The sequence below is a fragment of the Zootoca vivipara genome, chromosome 16 (genome assembly GCF_963506605.1).
Source record: "Zootoca vivipara chromosome 16, rZooViv1.1, whole genome shotgun sequence".
Classification (NCBI taxonomy): Eukaryota; Metazoa; Chordata; class Lepidosauria; order Squamata; family Lacertidae; genus Zootoca; species Zootoca vivipara.
Window position 1 is genome coordinate 1,896,502 of NC_083291.1, and position 18,138 is coordinate 1,914,639.

General features: G+C 40.1%; 1 protein-coding gene across 5 annotated transcripts in view; it reads left to right on the forward strand.

Annotated features, from left to right (window-relative positions):
- Positions 1 to 18,138, forward strand: part of MLLT3 (MLLT3 super elongation complex subunit) — a 101,602-nt gene that overhangs the window by 42,212 nt on the left and 41,252 nt on the right. For all 5 annotated transcript variants that reach the window (XM_060269012.1, XM_035097431.2, XM_060269013.1 and 2 more), the window contains exons 3-5: positions 7,715 to 7,797; positions 11,972 to 12,115; positions 14,118 to 14,237. In XM_060269012.1, the coding sequence (XP_060124995.1) occupies positions 7,715 to 7,797; positions 11,972 to 12,115; positions 14,118 to 14,237 (347 nt within the window). The remainder of the gene's footprint in view (positions 1 to 7,714; positions 7,798 to 11,971; positions 12,116 to 14,117; positions 14,238 to 18,138) is intronic.

The window sequence follows — 18,138 nt, forward strand, 5'->3', positions numbered from 1 at the left end:
GTAATGCTGCTTTACTGCTTCCACTCTTTGATATCTGCAGACCTATTCCAAAGGTTTGAAAGGGACCTTGAACCTTCCAGCCTGCTGAATGCAGGATCATCAGTGCGTATAGCTTGGGTTTCGCTCACTATTTTGTTTTGCAGTCCACAGTCAGTCTGAAGAGACCTCCTTTGTGCTTCTTTGTCTGTACAGTCATACCTCGGTTTAAGTATGCTTCGGTTTGAGTACTTTCAGTTTAAGTACTCCGCGGACCCGTCTGGAACGGATTAATCCACTTTCCATTACTTTCAATGGGAAAGTTCACTTCAGGTTAAGTATGCTTCAGATTAAGTACGGACTTCCAGAACCAATTACACTCATACTTCGGGTTAAGTACACTTCAGGTTGAGTAGGCTACTCCGCGGACCGTCTGGAACGGATTAATCCACTTTCCATTGCTTTCAATGGGAAAGTTCGCTTCAGGTTAAGTATGCTTCAGGTTAAGTATGGACTTCCAGAACCAATTACACTCCTACTTTGGGTTAAGTACGCTTCAGGTTGAGTACTCTACAGACCCGTCTGGAATGTAGTACAATACTTGTTCTCGCTCACCAGGTCAGGTGCCCAGTGGCTTTGCTGTCATAAGTCTCATGCCCTCCAACATTCCTCTGATGGAAATAGAGACATTCTATTCAACAATTTGGACCTCGTCCATCTGACTGGGTTGCCCCAGCCACTTTGGATGGCTTCCAACATATATAAAAGCATAATAAAACATTAAACATTAAAAATAAACCTTCCCTATACAGGGCTGCCTTCAGATGTCTTCTAAAGGCTGTATAATTACTTATCTCCTTTGCTCAGGGGTCACATAACTCCATACCCTCCAACATTTTTCGGATGGAAATAGGGGCGTGCTTAGCACGACATAAGCAGAAACTGGGATGGCTTCTGAAAATCTAGGACTGTCCCTGGAAAATAGGGACACTTGGAGGGTCTGCAGTCCTCGTGTCAATCGTCATCGTCATCTGGAGAGGTGTGCTGTTGTGCCACTAGAGTCCTGGTGACAGCGTTGCTCCTGGGAAACTCTCTGCTTTCAATCTATCTCGTATATTTCTTTGTCCAAGTAGCTAGGTCTTAAAGGTTAGCTGGCCAGATTTTGTGACATAGAAGCTACATCATGTGTTCATCATACAATGAGCTTTGTTCATTTGCATACTATTATGTGCTTCACAGCAGTGCTTAAGGTTGCCCTTGTCCCTCTCCCTTAAAGTAATCTAGGGCCGAAAGAGAGATGATAACACTGAGAAACAATTTATTTGGCAATGAAGCGTTTCTGTTGTTTTTCTTAATTACATTTTTTATATATCCTCTGGTGACTTTTGATGGTACAGTGTGGTGGACCTTCCTTTTTATCGTTGGCTATATTGTTGGAAGACTTTTGTTTTCATCCCAATGAACTAGGACGTTTAGGCTGCTGTATCTGCTGCCCCTAAAGAAGACCAAACGACCAGTTTTCTCCGAGATAGATACTATAACAGAGAATATTTCCAGATTTTTGTGTGTCATCTAGGAGTACTAAATAATTAAACATGTATATGGAAGAAGGTTCGGAGAGTGACTCCAGTGATGAAGGTTAGTTGAGAATAACTTATGAAAGAGAACTTAACGTGTTGACTTGTAACTTAAAGATCCACGCTCAATTAACATAAAGTGCATGTAAATCATTGGTAAACTGATTGGAATATTCTGTCAAATGATAAGGATAGTTTTGCTACACCCTGCTTTCTGATGTTTTTGACCCAGTGTAGATCTTTGGCAATGCTCTCCTCATGACTTGTGAGGATCTATAAAGACCTGCGTCTTAGATCCATGGTCATAGCTGCCAAGTTTTCCCTTTTCTCGCGAGGAAGCCTATTCAGCATAAGGGAATTTCCCTTAAAAAAAGGGAGAACTTGGCAGCTATGTCCATGGTTTTGTGCCATCATGGCAGCTCTGGGAAGTGCTTGATCCATGATGTTTATGGTTCAATCAGTGGAGACAGAGGTGATCTCTGATGTCGGTGGTAGATGAAATTCAAGAATAATTATGAGGTTCCAAGAGGAACCACTTGATGCATCTGTATTTGTGTGTGCATGTGCCCATGCACATTTTCACATTATCATGTACCGACTGCACTTTCATTCTTGACTTCCATTGCTGTTTCAGAAGCTTCTCTAAGTTGCAGTATGCTACACGCAGGATCCATACACCCAGTCCCTTCGTACCCACCCTTGCCAAGTCCTTAAGTCCTCCCTTTCCTTTTCCCTCCCATATTAACTTAATATAACTGTTTGCTTATTTTATTTTGTTTAGTTTATGTGTTACTTGTTTGTATTAGAGGCAGGGCTTGTATTAGAGGCATTAGTCCTTCCATTTAGAATCATTTTAGATCTTATTCATTGATTTTCTTTTGTTTTATGAGTGTTTTATCTTTTTGTGATTTTATAAGAGAACTTTGGAGCAATTGCTGTATTTAGCCCTAACCTACTTCCAGGATAGTGTGGGGATAATACTGAGAGAGTTGGAGACCAGCTATGCCATCCTAAGCTTGTTTGTGGAAAGGCAGAATATGAATGTGCAAACTGAACCAAAAGTTAAGAAGCATGGAAGGCTTTGAGGGCAAATGAGGAGCTGCCTTAAGCAGAAACACCTTTTGAAGAGACTTGAACCTTCAGAGCAGATTCTGCCCCCTGATATTTTGGATCACCATGAAGCTGTCATCCCAAACATCTGGAGGGCACCAGGTAAGGGAAGGCTGGTGTACTAGAATTAGGGGCAGGGCAGGGGACATAACCCCTTAGATATGAACAGGCTTCCCTTTGGATCCAACAGGAATGGTATGCTGTCCCAAATAAATAGGAAGCATGTGTACTCAGAATATAGTTACATTCAATAGTTGGAATGAAAACAAGAGTTCTGGAGCATTTATTTGAACTGCCTGTTCAAAACAAAACAAAAGTTGGTTTTGTCATTTGTTTGCAGTGTTTGTAAATGTTTAACTTTCAGGCACCTTTCTTTCTTTTTCTCCACCCCACCCCATTTGGTCCGTCATAGTGAAAGGCTGACCTGTGAGAAACTGATCTTTGAAAAATAGCTGGCATATTGACCGAGCAAGCAGCAATATCTGGTTATAGCCCCCCCCCCGCCCAATAAACCCCACCTCTTTGCTGGTAACATGGGGAAAGTTTCCATTGTTTTTAGACTGTCAATGGCTAAGTGTCTCAATCGAACTAGTTAGAAAATACTAACTTTGCATCAAGGTTTTTATTCCTTAAAGGGAAAGATGACTATGAAGTCATTTGTATAGATGTATTCAAACCTAAATACTGCTTGATAGAAAGCCTGGAATTTGCCAGATGCTCATTCAGTGCGACATTCTCCTTACCCCATTCATCTCTCTGAGGGATGCATTGAAGTTACATTTTGCAGCATAGGTTTTCAACCTTTTCGAGTCCACGGCTCCCTTGACCAACTACATTCTTTCAGCGGCACCCCTGTGGCAACCAGGGTTTTACAGAATAATCCCAAAGTGTGTGCGCCCAAGAAAGAGAGCCCTTGGGTTCTGACATGTGATTTGGGCTTAGATCTTGCTGTGGAGGTGAACTTTTGTCTGGATTATATCACTTCAGAGAATATGTGACTGACTATAGGTTCCTCCAAATGAGGAAATATCCTGAACTTCAAAAATTTAGCATGCCAGTCTTCTCCCTGGCCTGTCCCCCCCCCCCCCCGCTGAGTGCAGGGAATCTTGTTATATGAAGGAATATTGACATGGATGAGGCGTCGCTTTGCACTCTAAAGTACTGCAACCCAAAAAAAACCTTTGAATGGTTCTCTTAGCTATCCTTTGTTGGTTATCCAAGAGACAAGAGTTGTCAGTTGATGGCAACCAAATGATTTCACCAGAACTTCTTGATATTCTAAAGGAGGCTGTCAGCCAGTGTTAACGGAAAAGGACTCTTTTTCGCCTGCATCACAGATTGCTTTGTTTAGACAACTATACAGTTGGGGGTTGTGTGTGTGTGTGTGTGTGTGTGTGTGTGTGTGTGTGTGTGTGTTTAAATCCTCCCTAGCTTGGTGGATACCCTTAACTTCTGCGGTTCTAGTTCAATGTTCTTGTGTGATGTGTGCCCATGATAATTGTGATCCATTTCAGCATCAGTGATTGGTTTTATACCAGACTTCCTTCTGATATAAATGCAATCGGAAGCTCCTTTGGCTATTGTGCGCATAAAAGGATAGTGGCAGGCACTGATGCTTCAACCTTCCATCTATGGCACTTAAATAATCATGCCATCTACGGCAGTCAGGTTTCCCAGGGGAAAGCTGTGGGGCAAATGCAAAACTGCTTGGGCCCACTTCCTGCGAGAAGTGGAAGTGTGTACGAGCCCCCAATTTGCACATGCCACTAAGCCATGATTTAGTATTGCAAGGAGGAGCCACGGCAAGCTTTGTGCTCCTGCACTCCTCACTTCCTCTGGTTTTGCCACCAAAGATTGCAATCTTCTGCTTCCGCTTCAATTTTTAGATTGCATCTGAATCCTAAATAGACTCTTCTAATTATGGTTTGTGGAAACAAGGCAGCTTCACAGATTATGATTCGAATGTGGATTCCCCCCCTCCCCCCATTAACCATAATTATGACTACAGTTTGTCGGGATTTCAACATCACAACCAACTGTGGTTAGTCTAAATTGGAAGTGAATGCCTTCAGACTTTTTGCGGTCTGTGCTATTCACTGCACTGCTCTGCTTTTCATGTATATCTGCTTCCCTGCCATCTCTTGGACAGTTGACACTGATAAGAGCAAATTTTAAACAAACCCTTGCACGGGGAGAAATGCATCAGTGAGTGGGGTTTTTACTGTCCAAAAATCATTTGTGGATTGTCAGACCTTTCTTATTTTGGCTGCCTTAGTGAATATAATGGAGGGATGTATAATATTTCAATGAACAGCCAAGTTTTTTGGCACCCACGTAACATTTTGCTGGAATACCTGAAGCGTGGCCATCCAAGAAGTACTTTAAAAGGTTTTTTCCAGTTCTTTTCTCCTCCTCCAGGAAAAAAATCCCTTTAAGAATCATTTATGGCTCTGAAATATGCTGTGTTATGCCCCCCTCCCCTGCTTCACTTCAATAAACGGCTATTTTCCCAGAGGATTAGCTAATACATACCATCTGTGTCAAGATGAGGTTGTTTTGCCAAAATTTCTTTGGCACCTAGATAATTTGTTGTTTGGGTAGAGTCCACTGTTTAATGAATTAGCTATTTAAAAGAATGACAGAAAACGTTTAGCTATTGGGCCTGCTCATTTTGCAATAAGATAACTAAGTTTAAGTATACCTGTTTCATGAGGTGCCTTCGCATAATCTGTCAACAAACCGTTTTCATGCTGCTTGTCTGGCATGCAATTTCGACTTACCTTAAACCATGTGAAAAAAGATGTATCAGAACAAATAATGAATTCAGTATCCCATTCTCAATATCAGCCCATAAGCAACCTTGGATAATGCAGTGCTTCTAAATGTATTGGCTGGTACAATATCAAAGTTACAGGACCACGTTTCTTCCTTGAACATTAACTACCATTGTAGTATTACTAAATGTTTTAGCACCGCTAATAATGCCTTTCTTCCAGAGGTTTTAAAGAGGTGTTAGTCTTGTGTTGGTACCCTTTTTCCTGTGAGTCAGGTGAGCAATAATTTCAAGAGCCTGCAGTGCGTCTAATCTCTATGCATATGTACAATATATTATATATCCAGTACTTTCTCAGTGTTTGAAATTAGCCAGGCACCAGGCTATTGGCCATTTACGACTAAGGACTCGGCTACATTGACATTGGCAAAGAAAAAATGCTTTATATGCATTGTTATGCATTCTAACACTGTGACACCAGGTGGCACTGTGGAGTTCCATTTTTGCCTACCTGGTTTCTCATAAAAAGTTTGCAATGCATTTAACTGAAATGCTTCTTTGATGTGTCTAGATCCAGTCCAAGCGAAGGTGCCAGGATGGCACCTGACATCTCCACCATCTGGAGGTGCATGCCTGCGAATCATTGGTTCTTGACTGTCTTCACACACTTAATACCACATCCTATAGATTTCTATCTATTATATTTGATCTGCACGACCGGATGAATTTCAGGAAGCAAAATGCTGCCTGAGCAGGAGCAGTGAACAATGTTATAGCGAATTGTTGTAGCTTTTCTTCGCTTCCCCCACTGCCCTGCCCTGTTCACAGTTGTGAAGACTATCTCTACGTTATGGCACTTAAATAATCATGGCACTTAAACTAAAAGAGGCAAGAATAGACCAATATATATGTGGACTGTCCCTTGATCAAGTGACTTTTCTTCTTTAACTTCCGAAAGCTCTTAACCCAGCTCAAGGTTGTCATCTGAACTAGCCAGATTGTTAACTGAGAATCACTCAGTTATAAAGTGTTAAAAGGTTGTAGCGACCTCTGCTTCAGAGTATCTGAAGAAGTGTGTATACACACGAAAGCTCATACCTAGAAGGTTTATACTTAGTTGGTCTTTAAGATGCTACTGGAATTATTTTTTAAAAAATATTGGGGGGGGGAGAGAGTCTTTTAAAGACTGTCTTAAGACAAAAAGACTTGATTCTCTTAAGGGAGTTCTTTTTGGATCATCTTTTAATAATTTTTAAAAAAATATTTCATCTTGTTATTTATTATGAGCATCACTCATTCCATCATTTGAAAAATAAGACATTGGAGCCATCTTGCCCTAAAATGGCAACTAGACATTCGCACCTGTAACCTTGGTTTAAGGAACTACTTGGCACCTAGCTTATATATCTGAGTTCCTCACACTGTGGTCTGGGTTTGCATCCATTACAATGGATGATGGAACACATTTTCACTTGCAAACAGTCCAGAAGTTTCCAACCCACAAAAAACTTTCTACCCCATCTTACATATAGATTTTCAGTCAGATGCAACTGAAAAGGCTTCTGTCGAAATTCCCTTGCTGGTTACTGGAACCAATTCTTAGTAGCTATATGTAAGCAAGCAATTAATGGTTTACAAGTGTGCTGTGCAGGCACAACTAATGACATTGGTGTCAAAGTCAGTTTAGAGTACAATAGGACAGTTCTCTGCACTGAAGAGCTTACAATCTCTTAAATTTGATACAGGGATACAGTTACCTTTTTGAGTAAATGAGACTCAATGAGGAAGAAATAGCAGATCTGCTTGGTACAGATCACCAGCCAAGTTAGTTAACTTTAAATTTGGGGAGCTGACCACAGAGTTACTGTATTGGCTTTTAAATACATCAGTTATACAGAATAATAATATTAAGCAAAGGATCTCAAGAGCTTTGGATGAACTTTTCAGGGTTATCTGTAAATGACAATAAAGTTTGGGAGGCAAGTACTTTTTTATTAAAAAGAATACTGAATAACAAAAAGCTTATCAATTAAAGTTATCCAGTAGCCAGTGGTTTTCCAGTGGTTGAGTTCAAATATTTGGGTGAGTCCTCCCCTTTCTTGAATCAGGAGAGAGAAAGAGGGAAGGAACCACGTTATGAAATGTTAACATTTCCCCAAATCATTTAAAAACTAAGGAGCATTTTTCTCAGGCAGTTTGAATGGCTTCATATATAGAATTATTACGCAGATTGTAAAGACTCAAAATCTTTTTTCTCTCTTTCTCTCTTCCCCCCCAGTGTGCAAAGATCCACCGTACAAAGTTGAGGAATCTGGGTATGCTGGTTTCATTTTGCCAATAGAGGTTTACTTCAAGAACAAGGTGTGTAATACTGTTCTTTCAATTTCTCAGCATATATCTAGATTTTCTCCCCTTTGAAAATAGCTAAAGAAATGTTGGTATAAAATATTCTTTGCAATAAAATTGAGATGCTCTTAGTTCTAGAAGGCATGAGAGTATCTTAACTTTTGTGCCTGGTTGGTTGGTTAGGTGCTTGCCTTCTATTTGACCACAGTTAATATAATTAAACCAGTAATTATCATGTTTAGGTAGTTATTTCTGTCTTCTAAATTTAATGATGAAATTCTCTGATCTGAAGAAGTGTGCATGCACACGAAAGCTCATACCAAAATAAAAACTTAGTTGGTCTTTAAGGTGCTACTGAAGGAATTTTTTTATTTTTCTTCGACCCAGACCAACACGGCTACCTACCTGTAACCATGAAATTCTCTGTTAGTGAAGGGAGGAGAGAGGATTGCCCCCCAGCTCTTGGAAGCTATGGGACTGTCCTATCTTCATATAATCTATGAGCAAGCACCCCTTTCCTGCCCCTATAGCTGCAATCAAGTTGAAAGCTCACTTCTTATTGTGATTTATGTGCTATTTGTGAAAACAACAACAAATTGTCATTGCTTGGACTCTTCCTGGGATATTAGAACAAAAGCAAAAAATAACAATAATAATGTTCAGTCTCTTTCATCTTGTCCATCTATGTTCATCTGTGTAAACTTTGCTAGATCTAAACAATTTGAAATGTTAATATTTCATAACAACAGTTATCTAATTCAGGTGTTTGTAATTGGCACAATTATCTCTTTGTTACAGTTGGAATTAATGTTTTATGTATCTGACTGCTTGACCAATACCTATATGCAACGCAAAAGCATACATCCTGTCAGAAATTTGATTTCCGTTGTACTTGCTCTTTACGGTGCCGGGCATCTCTAAGTCAGTTCACTTTGCTTTGCATTTGCTTTGCATGAAAAGGAAATTAAAGAACTAGTGGGTTTGTAGGGCCAGAATGGTACTTGGGAGATTTACAAGACCTGCTCGGATGTGTTTTCTCTCTTTCTGTCTGTGTTTTCTTTTTCTTTTTTAAAAAAGGATATTGGTTTGAAAGTGTTTGCTCAGGTAGCTATGCTGCATATAATTTTAAGAATTCTGGAAGGTGTAACATAGCTTAAAGAGAACGGAGGGTTTGAAGTTCTGCCACCACTTGCAAAGAGAGCACATTTTAGCCTAGATTATTGCAACCATTGGAAAACAATGAATGTTTGTGAAGTAGCTATGTGGCTAAAATGAACTGTTTTCTCTTTGTTAAGTTCTTTTTACTTGTAAAGATGATGATTATGATGTTTGCATTAGGTGCAGAACAAATCCCTCTAAGTAACGGGTGACTTTGACCAAGAAGCACAGCAGAATTCTCTTGGAATACATAAAGGCAGTTGTACACAAGTGCACAGTTTCTTCACTATTGAGCTTCTAAAATGTGGCGTTCAGTGTTTGTTCCAGGGCATTGTGGAAGTTTGGGCTTCATATAGAGTGGAAAAAATAATTACTTTTCCCCAAAGAGAATTATTTCATTCTTATCTATAAAAGCATGAAGTCTTGTTCTTTCCAAAATGTCAAACTGATCTAGTCTGCTAATGGCTTTTCTTGATGTTACAGAACATTATTAGGGGTAGCTGTTTTCCAGGGTGTGTAGCTTTGCGTTCCAGGAAAAAAAATCTGTCTTTCGTGAGTGAACTGTTGATTCCTCAAGATAACGCCCCATAGCTGTTGGACGACAGTGTTATTTTGGTTGTGACGCTGAACCTGGCCTTAAAATGCTGTTCTTCTCTGAGGAACCTGTTTCGAAAGATGTTATATATGTCCTCAAATTTTGCTTGGAAAATGAGGTTTCCATTTGTGGATGTGTCTATCAAAGCTTCCATTATTTGGCAACTTAAATTGTAAAAATCTAGGGCATTGAGGCAGGAAAGGCTCTGCAGTTTTATCTTACCTAAGGAGCTATCCGTCCTTGTACAGCAATTGGCCTGCCCTGGCATTCTAAGAAATTTTATACTATGTTTACAACAGGGCAAGTCATTTGATTCCTTTCCCTGATACTACAAATTGCTTTGTGATGGCCCGGTGTGTGAGATGATGGTTGCTTTTGTTAGAACTACTACTTAAATAAGGGTCATTCTTTAAATGTTTTACCTATCTTTGCTAAAGCTCAGGTACAACGAACCATTAAACACTATATATTGTGTAGCATTGATTTTTTTCATGAAGTAGCATGAACAAAAAAATTCCACAACATTCTCAGTAGATTGGAAATCATGATTTAATTCTAAAACCATTATGTTGAGATCAGAGCTTGCCACTCATAGAGGAACAATATTATTTGAAATTGTTCACTGGTCATTATCACAGCATCCTTTGCCTCAATCTTTTTACTGTTGAGGAATGAAACAATTTGATTTGGGACTGCAAATTCTAGGTAATTAGGGTTTTTTCAACATTTTCTCTATTGCCCTTCAGCAGATTCTAGGAGAATTAACATTTAGGATTGCACTTACCGGTAACTAGTCAGTAATGCAGGATTGGGGCATAGATTCCAGAAGTCACTATATTTTAGCCTTGTTTCCCTGTTTTTAAAAAAATGGAAGCACCAGCCTCCTGATAATATTGGGTTCTTATTTTTATAATCTCATATAGGCTATGCTTCTCCCCCCCCCCCGCTTCAATTTTGTCCTTTTATGTAATCGAAGACTTTGAGCAGTTAATGTGGTTAAATGCTGACAGAAAATGCATGTGTTTCCAAGTAGAAAAGAGAAATTACAGCTTTTATATCATTGTTAGGAATTCTTGATTGATCTTAATAATTGCAGTGAGTCTTAGGAAAGAAGATGAGAGCCAAGTTATATCCACATCTCCAGGTATACCAGGCCGTTTTGCACTTTGAAATGTTCTTGGAACACTAGAGAGGATCGGTATCAACTTGGCAGCAGCATGTTTCTAGTTGGATTTGGAACAATCTGTGGCCTCTGAACATTTGCCAAGGGCATCCCTGACAGTTTGTTAAAATAATGAACCCCTGGGGTTAAAAAACAGTACTTAGAACATGCTGTATGAATAAAATAACTTAGCATAAACTTACACACTTTGGGGGGGGGTGATTTGTGAATTGGGCACTGACATGTCTACCCATCTGATTCTGAAACCAGTTCCTGAATTCTAGAAGAATGCTACAGAAACAGTAGTTTGGTTTAATAAACTTTTATTTCCTTGTTGGAGAATAGCTTGATGCTAGGGTTTGGGGGGGGCAGGGGAGCTTGGTTTAGGATGAAGAAGATTTACTTCAGGATAGACTTTTCAGCCATGAAACTTCTGTTTATTTTACCCACTTTGAAGAGAACAGCTCTGGGGGAACTTTTTCCTGATAGTCATTCTCAAGCGATGACTCAAGCTAGGAAGCCCTAGGATTTGTAAGCACTGCTCAGTTTTAAAGATTCCACTTAAGGTAACTATTTTTCGCTCCATAAGACACACTTTTTTCCTCCTAAAAAGTAAGGGGAAATGTCTGTGCGTCTTATGGAGCGAATGTGTGGTCCCTTGAGACGAATTGCCCAGCGGCAAAAAGCAGGTCGTGCTTTTTTGTTTTTTTAAGAAAGAGCTAAAGGCTAACAAGAGAGAAAGAGGGGTGTTGAAAAGAATCCGCTCAGCAGCTGATTGCAAGAGATCGGCGAGGGAGATAAGGGATGCTAGCTCCCTTCCAGCCCGCCCCCTTGCCCAGGCCTCCATTGTTGAATGTTCTGCAGAGGGAGGCTGTTTGTTTCCCCAGCAACATGTGACTGGCTAATTAGATTATCAGAAGCTACAGAACTATGAGCTGAACAGGATTTTTTCCCTTTGCAAAGTAAACTCAACAACTTTGAGCTGATCCTTTAAAAATGGGGCTTTTCCTCTTTGCAAAAGAAGCTGCACAACTGTGAGCAGATCCCCCAAAAAACGGGGCTTTCCTCCTTTCTTCTTCTGAAAACTAAGCGCATCTTATGGTCAGGGGCATCTTATGGCGCAAAAAATACGGTAATCTTTAGATCTTAATGAATGTAATGTTGCATTTCACTACAGATGAAGAAATGAATCAGCATAACAACTGGCGTAAAAGCAAGCATACCGTGTGGTGTCAATTTTGTTTGTCTATAGTTGACTGTTTTCTAACCCATAGGAAGAACCGAAGAAAGTCCGCTTTGACTATGACCTATTCCTTCATTTGGAAGGCCACCCACCTGTAAATCATCTTCGCTGTGAAAAGCTTACATTCAACAATCCAACGGAAGAGTTCAGAAGAAAGTTGCTGAAAGCAGGAGGGGTACGTCTCGTCTGTATGTCCAAAAACCATATGAAGGAGGCTGTATGTACAATCATTGATACATTCTTGGCATTGCAGATTTTGATTTCTCACCCCTAGCCCAGAATGCTTTTGAGTAGAAAAGACACGTTTTTTGCACCAGTGACCTGAACCCTGCAAAAATAAGTACGGAATGCACAACATTCAGCCCAGCAGACAGTTACAAGATCAAACATATAGTAAAGGCAGTAATTCTGAAAATGCTTGGCCAGTTTAAGATCCAGAATCACTGAGGCTGTGTTCACGCTGTTGCAGACAGGACTGCACTGTTCCTACAGGATCCTGTTCACAGTCTGCGGCTGATTCTAGATCCAGCTTTGTCACCAGAAACCCAGGATCTCCCTCTGCAGTAGAAAGCCTTCTGTTAGCTGTGGCCTTTTCTAGACAGGAACAGACTTGCCACAGTCATCCTTCTTTGGTAGCATCCAGGGGTTGAGTCCTGAAATGCCCAGAAACTCCAGTTTCTTTAAAAAATAAAAAAACGATTGCTAGGATGTAGGAAGCATATTATTCAGTGCTTAAATGGACTGGGCTGGTTGCGGGTCTGTTTCCAAGTGCATTTCAAAGTGTTTTTCTTTTTACGGCGCTACATAGTACCTGAAAGCATTCTCTTTCCACATCAGCCTGTGTCTTGTGTTAAAAACATTGGTGGTGTGTTTTCTGTACGTGCCTCTCTTATCCAGAACGAGGTCGGTGGCTACTGGGAAAGGAGCTGTCTCAGGTGCCCACCACTTGTAGAGCTATTTCATAATTTAGCTCAGGCATCCCCAAACTTCAGCCCTCCAGATGTTTTGGACTACAATTCCCATCATCTCTGACCACTGGTCCTCTTAGCTAGGGATCATGGAAGTTGTAGGCCAAAACATCTGGAGGGTCGCAGTTTGGGGATGCCTGATTTAGCTTCTTGTAGAACCAAAAATTATAAAAATGCCTTCACGTTTATTTCTTTTACTTCCAGCAAGTAGCAGGATTTCTTGCCCCTAGGAGAGTAAAATTTGCTCCTTTTTTTGCTTGCATTTTCAAACTTCTTGAAAGGAAGTTCTCCATAAGAATGAAAAGAGTATGCTAACACACTGCTTTTAAATTGACCATCATTATACATTTAATTTACACAAAGCGCATCCTTAGATGTTAGGAAATTTTTTGCTTCCCCCTAACATGGCCAGCATAGCAGAACTACTCCTCTGGAATTTAGATTTCATATATTATTGGAGTGCATAGATGCTCAGTACTTAAATCTAGTTCCCAGCAGTATGCTGGGTGATAAGTTCATGACCTAGTTTCCTCCAGGAATACAGTACTTTAGGTGCAAAAAGTTCCTAGCTGCAGCATCAACATAGCGTCAAGCAGGCTAATCTTCTCTTTGCTGTGAAGAATGATGTACTGCTATCTGTTCCACTGTCATTTTACTGGACTGCTTATTAGCCAGCTGAATGACTAAAACTGGCAACAGAAATCGAATGAACTGCAATCTCAAATCATCCCTAAAGCCTGAACAGTGGTAGTTGCTACTTATAACCTTGCTATCACCTTGTGCAGAATTGAGAGAAGGTGTTAGGGAGAAGGAACTGGCTGTTTTTTTAGCAAGAAAACATCATCAAGCATTTTATCTTTTTTGCATGACAATAGGGAAGCAAGCTGGAAGAGGGGGAAAGGTTATTTTGTCTCATAGCCAAATGACTAGAATTATTTCAGTATGTGTTCATTAATAATATTTATATACTGTATATCTATCTCAGTTATGCTTCTCTGGGCTTCTCTAACGGCATTTTTAATATGGATTTTTTTTTCAGTCAATCTGTCCTTTCCATTGATGGTGAACTCCAAATTATACTAAAATTGATGTCAGTTATGTATGCCAACAGCAGAAACTAGAGTTTGATTCGAGTGGCCACTTCCAAGAACTTTGCTTTAGGTCCTCAGCTGCTTTATAAATGTTACTAATGCTTCCGTTTTAAAATAGATCATGGTAATGTCAGATGGAACCTCAGCTGCTTCAGGGCAGAGTCTTCACCTCCTGAACCTTCCCAGCAATTCCCTGTCTTTTTCTGAAGTGAAGAAGAAATCATCTCATGGGCCGAAGGTGAGGCATAGGGGGGGGGGGTAACAGAATTGGGGGGGGGGCGTGCATTGGCTGAGGGTTTTCAAAGTTGCCTGACCCGGAAGCAAGTGACAAGTTCAAAGAAATGCTAAAATCAGATGACTGAACGACCAGTCATAGTTCTAGAATATATTTAATAATAATAATAATAATAATAATAATAATAATAATAATAATAATAATAAATTTTTATTTATACCCCGCCCTCCCCGGGGTATAAATAAACCGGGCTCAGGGCGGCTGACACCAACAGAACCACAATAAAACATAAAAACAATTAATTAAAATACAGATTAAAATACAGTATTAAAATTATAAAAGTGCAGCCTCATTTCAAGTAGGCCATAAGTCCAAGCCATGAGGGAGAAAAACACGGGTCAGGCTGAGTCTAACCCAAAGGCCAGGCGGAACAGCTCTGTCTTGCAGGCCCTGCGGATAGATGACAAATCCCGCAGGGCCCTGGTCTCCTGGGAAAGAGCGTTCCACCAGGTTGGGGCCAGTACTGAAAAGGCCCTGGCTCTAGTAGAGGCCAATCTAGCCATCTTATGACTTGGGATCTCCAGAATATTATTATTTGTGGACCTTGTCACCCTTGAACATTTCAGATTTTCTTCCATTTATTTGCCTTTCAAAGTGAGGTGCAACCTATGTGCATTAAATGGCCATATTTTTAAGCAGGTGTTAAATGTGCAAATATGAACATAGTTTTTGCACCTTACACCCTAACCTAAAGAGTAACATACATTAGAAACTGAACAATGCAGTCATCAAAGTGCATTTTCGTTCATCCACGAGACTCTGGTAACAAAACATAGACAAGTTTCCTCCCATTTCTCAATAAGGACCAGGCAAAGTTCCCAACTACTTCACTTTTCAGCGACAGAAATCAGATTAGATAAAATGCCAGGGAAAGCTGAATGCTAACTGTTTTCTGGGGAGCTTGTGATTTTACTACTATGGGGAGATAGCCCCTAATTAATAACTATCTTCACTTTTAAGAGCATTTCTGCACATATTTTAATTCTTGGGTGGTTTGTGTAGCCAAGACCGTTTTAACTTGCAGTAGGATAAATTGTTAAGAGTATTATTGCATTATATAGAATTGTAAGGAACCTCGAGGATCATGTAGTCCATCCCCCTGCAATGCAGGAATCTTTTGCTCAGCCTGGGGTTTAAACCCACAACTTTGAGATTAAGAGTCTCCTGCTCTACTGGCTGAGCTATTTTCCAAATCTATGTGAACTGCAGATGGCTAGCAGTGATTTAGCATTATGACAAGATCCAAGCAAATGGCAAAGTATTTATTTATTTAATTAATTATTTGGCATGTTTCATCAGAAAACTCTCTGTGGGGGGCACATGATAAAACTACCAACAAAAACTGGCAGAATCAGCAAAACTTTAAACAAATATAGATAGCAAAAATAAATTGTCTTGGTAGGCTTCCTGAAGTAAAAGTTTACAAACTAGCTATTGCATGTATCCATGCTTGAGGGACGCAAGCTGGATTTGTGTTTTATATAAATATATATGCTGTGTGTTTTGTGTGTGTGTTGGAACTTAATCTGTTGCCTGTTTTGAGAAGAGGCAAAGCTAGAACTGGCAGGCAATGCAATAGAAAAATGCCATCGTCAGTGTATAACTTAAAGCCAGGGAAAAAATTGTAAGCTCTTCTTGTTGGTGGTCATTTTTGCATTAAAGTGTGTTGCATTTAATTGCTTTTTCAAATTTATTTTTTAAAAACTATGTAGTAATTGGAATCTTCTACTTTATTCTTAAAATGTTACACTTCAGTGTGGTGAAGTCAATTTATCATGAGATTGCATGTTAGTCTGGATTTTTGGACTGTTTGGATCATAATTTGAAGTGTTCATATCTAATACTGGCCAACTTTTTTCCAAGTTGGGATCCAACCTTATCTCAGACACCCCCATTCTTGTCATGAGTTCCCCAAAAGCATTGCTTAAAAACAGGAAAAGCTAGATTTCAGCACTTCATGTGGTGAAAGCAACTGCAACTGGAAGAGAGAATTGGCCGACCATTTACATGCCATGCATTTATTGGATACTGGGAGTTGTATTGTCAGCGTGTTGCATGGCCCAGCTCTTTTTCTCATGGTTGGCTCTGCAAGTAGTTGATGAAGAGAGCAAACAAAGAATTAACTTTTCATTATATAATATCTTGCACACATGCACGAGTTACTCAAATTCTTCCATGACTTTATCTGCGTGGTTATGGTGATTGAATGCAATGGATTGTCCATTCGACTTGCACAAGGATCTCATGAACTACAATCATGAGGCTGCAAGGAGGGTCAGTTCCCTTGAATTGGTCTTATGTGTATGTGTTACACCATCTGCAGGATTAGTTCCAGTAGACACCCCACAAATGTGATAAATTATGTCATATCTGGTCACGTAGTTTAAGTGCACAATTTTAGCAATGGGATTTAAGATTCAGAGGTTTCAAAAGAATTTAGTTTAATTATGCTAGATAACACGCTGACAATACAACTCCCAGTATCCAATAAATGCATGGCATGTAAATGGTCTGCCAATTCTCTCTTCCAGTTGCAGTTTGCCTTTTAAAAATGTTTGGCGATAAGAGGAAAATCTACCAAACTTTAACTTTGGGGGTAGCTAGCAGGTTAATAAAGGTAAAGGGACGACTGACCATTAGGTCCAGTCACGGACGACTCTCATCTCGCGTTATTGGCCGAGGGAGCCGGCGTACAGCTTCTGGTCATGTGGCCAGCATGACTAAGCCACTTTTGGCGAACCAGAGCAGCACACGGAAACACCATTTACCTTCCCGTCGGAGCGGTACCTATTTATCTACTTGCACTTTGATGTGCTTTTGAACTCCTAGGTGGGCAGGAGCAGGGACCGAGCAACGGGAGCTCACCCCGTCGCGGGGATTCGAACCGCCGACCTTCCCATTGGCAAGCCCTAGGCTTAGTGGTTTAGACCACAGCGACACCTGCGTCCCTCTAGCAGGTTAACTAAAGCTTAAAATACTGTAAAACATTCAATTTAAGGAGTGCTGGGTTCCCATTTGCTGTATCTACTTTATGGTTTAATAACAACAACCTGTGGCTAGATAAAATAGTGTTGCTGTAGTTGTTGTTGTTGTTGAAATACCTATTTTGCTGTTCATGGAACGCTCTGTTGCAAGAGGCCAGGGCCCTCCTGGATTGACATCTTTCCGCAGGGCCTGCGAGACGGAGCTGTTCCACCAGGCCTTTGGTCTGGGCCCAGTCTGACTCCCTTCTTTCTATGGGACCCTGTATGTAAGTGGCCTCCCTAACCCTTTCCACCGGCTCATATAAGACCAGCACAAACAGTTGTGCCTAGTGAGCACTCAGTGTTTCCCATCCCCTATAGTTATAATCCGTGGGTTGCCATTTGATTTTATTCTGCTCCAAATTTGATTTTAAGGTGTATTTTAATCGATTTATGTTTTTAATGTATCATACTTTGATGTTAGCCTTCCTGAGCCCGGTCCTTCCTCCCTGGCCAGGGAGGGCGGGTTATAAATATATTATTATTATTATTATTATTATTATTATTATTATTATTATTATTATCTTCCCTCATACAGCAGTAAGCAGTAGCAATATGCAGTAGATAAATACAAAGGCAAAAATTCCTTTCTATGCAACACCCTCCCACCAGATGTCAAACAGATAAACAACTATTTGACTTTTAGAAGACATCTGAAGGCAGCCCTGTTCAGGGAAGTTTTTAATGATTGGTATTTTATTTTGTTTTTAATATTTTGATGGGGGCTGCATGGCCAGGGCAACCCAGGCAGATAGGAAGCGTATAAATAATAAAAGAATTATTATTATTATTATTATTATTATTATTATTATTATTATTAT